This window comes from Ruditapes philippinarum, unplaced genomic scaffold, assembly GCF_026571515.1.
Source record: "Ruditapes philippinarum isolate M1 unplaced genomic scaffold, ASM2657151v2 ctg5788_1_1_1_1, whole genome shotgun sequence".
NCBI lineage: Eukaryota > Metazoa > Mollusca > Bivalvia > Venerida > Veneridae > Ruditapes > Ruditapes philippinarum.
In genome coordinates, this window is record NW_026854831.1 from 1 (window position 1) to 9,983 (window position 9,983).

Genomic DNA, 9,983 nt, shown 5'->3' on the forward strand with positions numbered 1-9,983 from the left:
GATAAAAGAAAAACTATGATCTTTTTTTTTTCTAAATTTATTTTCATTTTGTTTTTTTAGGAAAAAAAATTATAATGAAGGGTATGATGATTTAAAGATTTAAAAATCGCCCAAATTTTGCCCAATAAAAATTTATACTTTGTTTTATTTTCCCAAATGGTAGGGGCAGAAACATTATTTTTTACAAAGTAACTATTTTCATAAAAAAAAATGTTTTCAAGTTGTTCTTTTTAAAATTTCCTGATAGAAAATTAAATTCTTTTAGGGTTCAAAAACCCGTACCATTAGATTTTTAAAAAAACACGAAAAGGTCATTGCGTTTTAAAATTTTTTACCAGTCTGTTTTTACTGCTATTTAAAAAAACCGGGTTTGTTCACATTAAACGCCCCAAAACGCCGTCCAAATTTCAGATTTAGAAATTTAAATATTATTTTTGATGTTTTACTGGACTTTATTTTCTAAAAGGTACAAATAATTCAGTTTGTATTCACATTTGTTTATATTTTAACATAATACGAACATTTTGGCGTGCGCCATGTTGCGTTGCCATGGTTATTAAAGTGGCACATAACTCGTAAAGGAAATTATTAAGTTTAAAAAAAAAAGTTAAATCTTACTGTTAGAAATTAAAAGACACTCTTTCCGATTCATATCCACTAAGAGTGTTTTTATGAAAACCAAGTAAAAAATGACAGCAAAAGTCCACGAACTTTTGAACATACCTCGTATTGACAAAAATGGTATAAAAATTGTGAAAAATAGTTTATAAAAACTTTACCACAGCAATGTACTTTCAAAATCTGTATATATTTGGGTCCGAGTGGAGCAATATCTGAAATCAAGTCCGAAGTGGGAGCATTTTACATTCTTTTTTAAAAAACTTAAAAAAAAAAAAACAATGATTTTTTGAATAGAATTATTTGAAACCAATCTAAAAAAATCTGTAAACATTGACTGTGAGTTTAAAAATAATTTTCAAGAAGGTTTTTTTCACCTTTTTTTTTCTTAAATTGTTCCGAGAATAGTCCGAGGGGGAGCATACAAAGAAAAAAACACTTATCCCGTTTTCACGGCTAAACCAGGCAATTAAATCTATAAAAACTTTTTTTTTTAACAATTATCTCAAGTACTATTAGCCATGACGTAGTGTTCCTCCATTGTTAATTAACGTCCGTTTTACTGTTATTTCTTCGAAAAACGCCTACTATTGGGTGCGGTCTTGAACTTAAGTAAAAACGATTTTCTACTTTTTTGAATAATTTTTAAGTATGTATGACGTAGTAAACAAAGGTGGTAGTTGCATTGATTTTTCAATCTTGTTAATCATTAATATAATAATTATATATCCATATATTAAAGAAAAATAATTAAAAATAGACATTTTTTTATATTTTTGTTATATTGTTGTAACAATATAACAACAATATAAAAAATCAATTTAATTTAATAAATAATCAATATTATATTACATGAATTATCAAGATTTTAACGTATTTTATGTCAAACCAATGCGACTACATGTACACCTTTGATAGTTAACAAAGCAAAGTCAAGTGTCTCAATTGACATTTCAACTTTCAAGTCGTGTTTAAAATTTCCGTTACAAGCAATAACGAACTATTATTTGATGAAAAGTAAATAATATTGTTTAACAATTATTTAACGTCCGTTTTAATTAATCCTTCCCAGATTTTTTTAGGTAACATTTTTAGAGATCAATGCCATCAGGCCAGGTTTAAAGTTAACAAATCGGTTTTTAATGGCTAAGGAGCTTGGCTTCCTATAAGTGATGGTCCAGATCCACAGCGAAGACTAAAAGGTCGTATGAATTAAACAACACATGTACGCACAACTTAAATGTAACAAAACGTTTTCTCCTGTAGTGCTTTAACAGTTGAATTTCAATATTATGCATTTAATTTCAATATTAGGCATTTAATTTAAATATTAGGCATTTAATTTGAATATTAGACATTTAATTTGAATATTGGGCATTTAATTTAAATATTAGGAATTTAATTTAAATATTAGGCATTTAATTTGAATATTAGGCATTTAATTTAAATATTATGCATTTAATTTCAATATAAGGCATTTAATTTCAATATTTGGCATTTTTAAACCGATTTTGATATAAGATATGGATTTGAAAACGAAAATTGAACCACTTATTTTAACCCAATTACAAACAACCCAAAAAAAAACCCAACAACAAAACAACAACAAACCCAGTTTTTTTTTGCAAAAACCTGTTAGAAGATTTGGAATTCTTAAAAAAAAAAAACCTTAAAATAAAACTTTAAAAATTTAAAAAAAATTCTAAACCAAAAATTAATACCCTAAATACCATACCCCAGGGAAACTTTTCACTAAAGGAAGTTAAAATGGACCACAGACCTAAGTATGGCTTTCATACATCTTTAAAAAGTGTTTTAATTGTTTTTAAAAGAATAAACACAAATGGAAAAAGTAATTTTCTACTTTAAAATGGAATTTAGAAGGTTCGAAAAGAATTAATTGAATAAACAATTTTCAATCAACTAAGTAAATTCAAACCCTATTAAATTTTTTTTAGTTTTGTATCGTGTTATGGAGCCAGCAAATTGAATAAATTTTTGATTTGATTTTAAATTTAAATAAAAACCGGGAATTTTTGATTTTAATTTTGATGTTCGTTATGGAGTTAAATACTCATTACGGGGGGTTCAGGAACACAGCAAAAAAAATTTAAACCGAATTGCGTCGGATAGATAAATAGGGACTGAGGCAAGGGCAGAATTTATGATCTCTTTCAAACATGGTTCCAGGGGAGCTTTGCAGGGATAAAATACTCCTTCAGCCAAGAAGTGTAACTTAGGTTGTACTGTCGCTTTAATTTCAAATTTTAATTTGGAACTGTTTGATTTATCGAGCAGTATCGTTTCTGTTATACATGAGGTACAAACGTTTTCCCAAAGGCTTCAAATAATAAAGGTCAGTTACTAAAGATTTATTTATCGAACTTGCTGCAAGTCTGTTGGGTGATAAAAGCTATATTAAACACATTAGAATATAATCTTTATTTTTGTTTGTTTATGGCTTAATAATAAGAAACACCAGGAAAATATAGTACGAACTTATTGTTTTTTGTTTTGTGTTATATTGTTTAAAATTGGGACCCAAATATTATAACTTTACTCATATTTACCGGATGTTGACGGAAATGACCGAAAGCTGCCATTGAACTCAGAATAATGTTTTTGCTGAGAGAGCTTTATATATAATTTATCAACTGATTCTGATTTCTTTGACTTATTTTTCTATTTCATTAATGTTATATGGATAAAAACAACATATAATTAAAACCGCAGTTACACAAACTAATTTGTGAAAATTAGCAGCAGCACGGGGCAAGTGATTTGAAGTCGACAATCTTAACCACTCGACCATGGAGGTTCCCTAAAAAGACAGTGAATTCGCTTTTATGAACAACATAATTATATGTTCCGCAAGCAAAAGTGATGAATTTAATTTTTGAAGGGGTTACTGGTATTTGGACAAACTGGTCTGATTGGTCGCCTTGTAACGCCAAATGTGGACAAGGATTCAAATGGAGGATGCGAACATGCACGAGCGTTTCGCCGATAGATAATGGCTTTGGCTGTAACGGTAATGGTACAGAAACAGTTCAGTGTCAAAATAGAGAGTGCTCTGGTAAGTCGCCTTAAACAATGTTTTCTGTATGTAAAAATGTTTATTTAATTGTGTGAATATGATAATTTAATTGATAATTACATTTGCGTTGAATCAATATAAAAGGTCAAGAAATCGAATTACATAAGCTATGTTACACCACATGTAGGTCTCAACTAATAAATTAAATGATTCCAGAGAGGTTTATTCTTCGGCACCTGGCCAGAATTGCAATGGAGGAGTGGGGTGGATTTGCATATATCACGATGCTCTATTTTGACGGATAAAGCGCCCCATACTTCTGATGATTTTAAAATATGAAATATATATTTTTTGGCACATGCTTTCTTGTAACATATATAACAAATATTAATTGAGCAATATTAACATTGTACATTTATCATAGGTCAATCATTGTCATTATTATCATCATCGTCATCATGATGTCGAAATCGTAAAAACATTCCTGCCGTCATAATTATACGTTATACATGTATGTTTTATATAAATACTTAAAGGCCCACTATGCCTCAGAAACGCTATCAATTTTATTTTACAAAAACTTATTTTTGTAACTTATCACAGTTTTTTTTTAAATCTTAATAGCCATATTCATGAACTCGTACCTGCAACTTTTGCTCCATTGGCAATTTGTAGAATTAGTATTTTGTATAGAGGTCAAAATACTATTTTGCCTACATTTTGCTACATTTGTAACGACGTTGGTAGAACGTCATAATAATGATATTGAGCATAATAATATACAAACACTAAAGTTGGTAAATTTACATAAGGGAACGTTTCCAATATAGAAGGACACAAACCACTCTTGGTGGTGAGCTAGGTTTCAACAGACAGGGTTATGTGCCTTAAACCGATACAGACAACTTCTGGACTGGAGTCGCCTTACCAAATGATTTCCCTTGCCAAGTCTCGGCACGAAACATCTCGTAGGGGAAAGTAATGTAACGACGTTTGTAGAACGTCATAATACTGATACTTTAAAAATAAACATGCGAGATGTCTTTTTGCAGTTGATCTGACATGATGATTTGTTATTTTTTTTCAAAAGTAAGAACTTCTGATTGGTCGAATTGTATCTGCGGATAATAGAAACATATCGGCTATTTCCATCAGTCTCTGGATAAGCTCAAATTAGAATGATAGGCGAAGTGTTCCGAAGTTAAATATGAATTGAAACATTATTTTTAAATATTCTCGACTAGTCTTCTCATGTATTTCTGTTAACTCATCTAAAGATTTATCACTAATTTAGACTTTATGATAAAACGCTTAAATTAGATACCTTTGAAACCAGAACAGGTTGATTACATTGCTTTTTTATTATTTCTGTAAACCGTTTACTCTTTAGCAGGGGATCTGCAGAAACTAGTGACAACTTTAAGTCAAAAAATTGATAAGCTTGAACACGCACAGGGGCAGATTCAGACAGAAAACTCGATCGCGTCGATCTAGCTACGCCTGATCAAAATTACGAACAGATTAAAGTGAAAACAATGTTTTAAGTAACAACTGCTCTTTAATATGTTTAATATCAATTAAATGCCGTTTCCTTGTTTATATAACATTTCAAAAACATTCAAATGTTCGGCCATCAGGCCGCTTGACCGCTAGGCCGCCAACTTCACACCGCTAGGCCGCCAACTTCACGTCGCTTGGCCACTGAGCCGCTAGGCCACCAACTTCACACATCTTTAGATTAAATACTTTTGGAACCAGAACAGGCTCACTAAATTGATCTTTTATTAGTTTTGTAAACCGTTTACTCTTTATCAGCGGAGCTGCAGAAAGCTTACAATTTTCAGAAACAGAAAAAACTTTTAGGTGTCCATGTTGATCATACACTGAACTGGAAAACGCAAGTCAAAATGACACTGAATAAATGCAATTCATTACTATACCTGCTTTTGAGAATAAAACAATTTCTAAATGTTCATTTAAGGAAAATTTTCTTTAATGCATACATTCTTCCCTATTTAGACTATTGTTGCACTTTTTTGGGAAATTGCAGTAAGGAAATCCTAAATGACTTGTATACATTTCAGAAACGGGCAGTGCGAATAATATTAGACAAAGATTTTGATGCCCCCACTGATGAATTATTTTCTGAATTAAACTGGATGAAATTTTCTGAAAGAGTTAATTATAAAAAAGCTACAAGTCCTCCCTGATTATATGCAAAACCTTTTTACTTACACAAAAAATACACATGTAAGATCATATGAACAAAAACTACTTCAAATCCCGAAACCTAGACTTAAGTTCTGCAGAAAATCTTTATCATATTCTGGCTCAAAACTTTGGAATTATCTTCCCTTAGATATAAGAAACTCTACAAATTTAAAGTCATTCAAAAATAATTATCTGAAATGGTGGTTCTCTGGTTGGAAAAAACCTATCACGTTGTATAATAAAATGAGAAATGTATATTTTACTTTCATTGTCTATGTAATGCCTTTTGTCATTTTTCTTTCTTTTTTGTTTCCCTCTAGATATTCATTTTATATGTTTCTTAACTATTTTTAACAATGATTTTTCTGTTGTTGTTTATCATACCTTTTGTTGTAAATGTTCATACTATGTACATTGTATATTTGATAGAGGCTCATAGGGAAGACTGGGCATGCATAACTATGTTGCCTCTTTAAATAAAGTCTTTATTATTATTTATATTATATTGTAGGGGCAACGGTAGCTGGTATTTGGACAAACTGGTCTGATTGGTCGCCTTGTAACGCCAAATGTGGACAAGGATTCAAATGGAGGATGCGAACATGCACAAGCGTTTCGCCGATAGATAATGGCTTTGGCTGTAACGGTAATGGTACAGAAACAGTTCAGTGTCAGAATAGAGAGTGCTCTGGTAAGTCGCCTTAAACAATGTTTTCTGTATGTAAAAATGTTTATTTAATTGTGTGAATATGATAAATTAATTGATAATTACATTTGCGTTGAATCAATATAAAAGGTCAAGAAATCGAATTACATAAGCTATGTTACACCACATGTAGGTCTCAACCAATAAATTAAATGATTCCAGAGAGCTTTATTCTTCGGCACCTGGCCAGAATTGCAATGGATATAGCTCACAACAAGGGGGGGGGCGGTGTTGCATCTATCACGATGCTCTATTATGACGGTTAAGCGTCCCATACTTCTGATGATTTAAAAATATGAAATATATATTTTGGCACATGCTTTCTTGTAACATATATAACAAATATTTATTGAGCAGTATCAACATTGTGCATTTATCATAGGTCAATCATCGTCATTATCATTATCATCATCATCGTCATCATCATCATCGTCATTATCATCATCGTCATCATCATCTCGAAATTGTAAAAAAATTCCTGCCGTCATATTCATACGTTATATGTTTTATATAAATACTTAAAGGAACACTATGCCTCAGAAACGCTATCAATTTTATTTTACAAAAACTTTTTTGTAACTTATCACAGTTTATATAAAAAAAATTGAATAGCCATATTCATGAACTCGTACCTGCAACTTTTGCTCAATTGGCAATTTGTAGAATTAGTATTTTGTATGGAAGTCAAAATACTATTTTGCCTACATTTTTCTACATTTGTAACGACATTGGTAGAGCGTCATTATACTGATAATGAGCATAATAATATGCAAAAACTAAAGTTGGTAAATTTACATACGGAAACGATTTCAATATATAAAGACACAAACCAATGTTGGTGGTGAGCTAGGTTTTAACAGACATTGTTTGTGGGCCTTTAACAAATACATTTGGTTGTAGCGCTGGGATGATGTAGACAACTTCCGGACTGGAGTTGCCGTACCAAAAGATTTCTTATGCCAAGTCTCGGCACGAAACATCTCGTAGGGGAAAGTAATGTATCGACGTTTGTAGAACTGATAGTGAGCATAACAAGTTTGCGTCTTTAAAAAGAACCATGTGAGATGTCTTTTGCATCTGGTGATTTGTTGAAATTTTTCAAAAGTAAGAACTTCTGATTGGTCGAATTCTATCTGCAAACAATAGAAACATATCGGCTATTTCCGTCATTCTCCGGGTAAGCTCAAATAAGAATAATAGAGGACGTGTTCCGAAGATAAATATAAATTGATACATTATTTTGAAATATTGTAAACTAGCTTTCTCATGTATTTCTGTTAACTCATCAAGAGATTTATCACTTATGTACAATTTGTGATAAAAAGCTTAGATTAAATAATTTTGGAACCAGAATAGGTTTACTACATTGCTGTTTTATTACTTTTGTAAAACGTTTACTCTTTAGGAGAGGATATGCAGAAACTGGTGACATCTCTAAGCCAAAAAATTGATAAGCTTGAACACGCACAGGGACAGATTCAGACAGAAGTTCTCCAAAATTTGACGAACAAATTAAATGAATCAAGTAAGTACACTGCTCTTTATATGTATCAATCAATATTCTACCTTAAGAAATTACATAGATTAGCTCTAAATTATCTTAACTATCAGTTGCATCCATATTATTAAAACAATAACTTCAGACACTTTCTATAAAAGAAATGGGTGTATAACTAGCACGGTTGCACTGTAATAAAAAGGAAAGAGGTAGTTATCAGATTTTTTTTTGATCTTGTATGGCAGACATTATTTTGGGAACATAAGAGTAAACTTTTACATTTAAGAAAAAAAAGAAAAAACAACAACAACAACAACAACAAAAATAAAATTGTGTAAAAATGACTTGTTATAATTTTCAATATCATTTTTCAGACGTGTCGGTCGGATTTGCTGTAGATAACCCAGATACATCCTCCGGTTATCCCCTTAAGTTCAAAGACGTAATATACAATACAGGCGACAACTATAATGTGTCCTCAGGTGTGTTCACTTGTAGACATCCAGGACTCTACTTCTTCACAGCAACTTTTTTCAGAAGCCCGGGTGTTTATGAAAGCGGATGTTCTTTTTCTATCAACGGTATTAACAAGTTAGTAGTAAACAGTGGTACTAATGTCAATGATGGATATCAGTCAGGATCAGGATCACTTGTTTATCATTTAAAAGCAGGAGATATTGTTGTGCTATCGGATTGCTTTGGACAAAACCACATGTACAAGTTTTCTTCTTTCACCGGATTTCGTGTTTCATATTAATTGACCAATCGCAGTCAGTTAATAACATAAAAGTATTAGATTTATAAGATTAATTTACACTTTTTCAAAAGGCGTTTAAAACTGTATTCAATTAAACTTTATTATATTCTATACATAAATACTAAAAAAAAATAGAAAAAAAAATAGAAAGAAAAAAAAATACAAAAGTTTACCATCTTGTTAATAACTTTTGTATCGGTTTTATACAACAACAACAACAACAACAACAACAACAACAATTTTGTTTTCATTTTCTGTAGAAAAGTTTCACTTATTTCATATTTTCCTTATTTGAAAAGTGATTATACAGAACTATACATGTAATTTTTAATAACTTGAAATAAATTAAAGTAAAATCTATGTTACCTTTCATTTTACATCAAATAAGAAGAGGATGGAGTGAAAAAATCCCGTTAGATTTTGTACAATGTAATCGGGCATAAAAATATGTTTAATAACAATTATCTTGAAACTATTTTTAATTAGTTTTGCTATCAAATTTCACATATTTCACAGTTAATAGTGTACATTTGTTATTATATGCCCTCTCTATTCAGATTTACGAAAAAAATTTATAGCAAAATATTATTATATCAAACCAAGTGTATATAAGTTTTTAGAATAGTTACAAACAGTAAATAAGACTGCTCTTTATAAATTAGGGTTATACTGTAAAAACGCAATGTCTATAAGAAATTCGATTATTAATATTACGGATTAGTGTAAATTGTCTTGAAATATTGAAACGTGCTATTTATTATATGCCCTGTTAGTGTTTATATGGTTGCTTTGGTTCAACCAGGACTGTGTTAGTTTGTATATATGTATGTTTATAGTTTGATGTTGTAAATAAGATGTTATTTTTCATAAGCCTAATAGTGTTTATATGGATGTTTCTGGTCAACCGTACAGTTCTAATTTACGAGGGTTGTCCCAAAATATCGTAGACAAAGTCTGTTACTCAATCAATTATAAAACAATAGAGTCGTCAAGCCAGGGAAAAGTCAATACACCTTTTATGTGTGTCTATGCGAAATAAAATCAAAAATTACCTCCAAAAATGACCAAGTTATTAAAAAATTTAAAGAATGCTACCTATACTTACCCGGCGCACGCCGTCATAAACGTCATGACGTTTACAAGATTTAAAAAAATG

General features: G+C 30.6%; 1 protein-coding gene across 3 annotated transcripts; it reads left to right on the plus strand.

Annotated features, from left to right (window-relative positions):
• Nucleotides 1-3,142: 3,142 nt before the first annotated feature.
• On the plus strand, nucleotides 3,143-8,860 carry LOC132741218 (C1q-related factor-like). Of its 3 annotated transcripts, none has more exons than XM_060729346.1 (3): nucleotides 3,143-3,694; nucleotides 7,978-8,097; nucleotides 8,445-8,860. In XM_060729346.1, the coding sequence occupies exons 1-3, from the start codon at nucleotides 3,502-3,504 to the stop codon at nucleotides 8,825-8,827; spliced, it is 696 nt and encodes a 231-aa protein (XP_060585329.1). In that variant the 5' UTR covers nucleotides 3,143-3,501; the 3' UTR covers nucleotides 8,828-8,860. The 3 variants fall into 3 exon arrangements, with proteins under 3 accessions (XP_060585329.1, XP_060585330.1, XP_060585331.1); XM_060729347.1 differs by lacking the exon at nucleotides 3,143-3,694 and adding an exon at nucleotides 6,382-6,557; XM_060729348.1 differs by lacking the exon at nucleotides 3,143-3,694 and adding an exon at nucleotides 7,407-7,676.
• The last annotated feature ends 1,123 nt before the right edge of the window (nucleotides 8,861-9,983 follow it).

Bases quoted from the DNA above. Each gene is read 5' to 3' on its own strand.
- LOC132741218 (XM_060729346.1), top strand. From the start codon at position 3,502: ATGAATTTAATTTTTGAAGGGGTTACTGGTATTTGGACAAACTGGTCT. The intron at 3,695-7,977 runs GTAAGTCGCCTT...TTTACTCTTTAG, and splicing joins TCAAAATAGAGAGTGCTCTG to GAGAGGATATGCAGAAACTG. The intron at 8,098-8,444 runs GTAAGTACACTG...ATCATTTTTCAG, and splicing joins GAACAAATTAAATGAATCAA to ACGTGTCGGTCGGATTTGCT.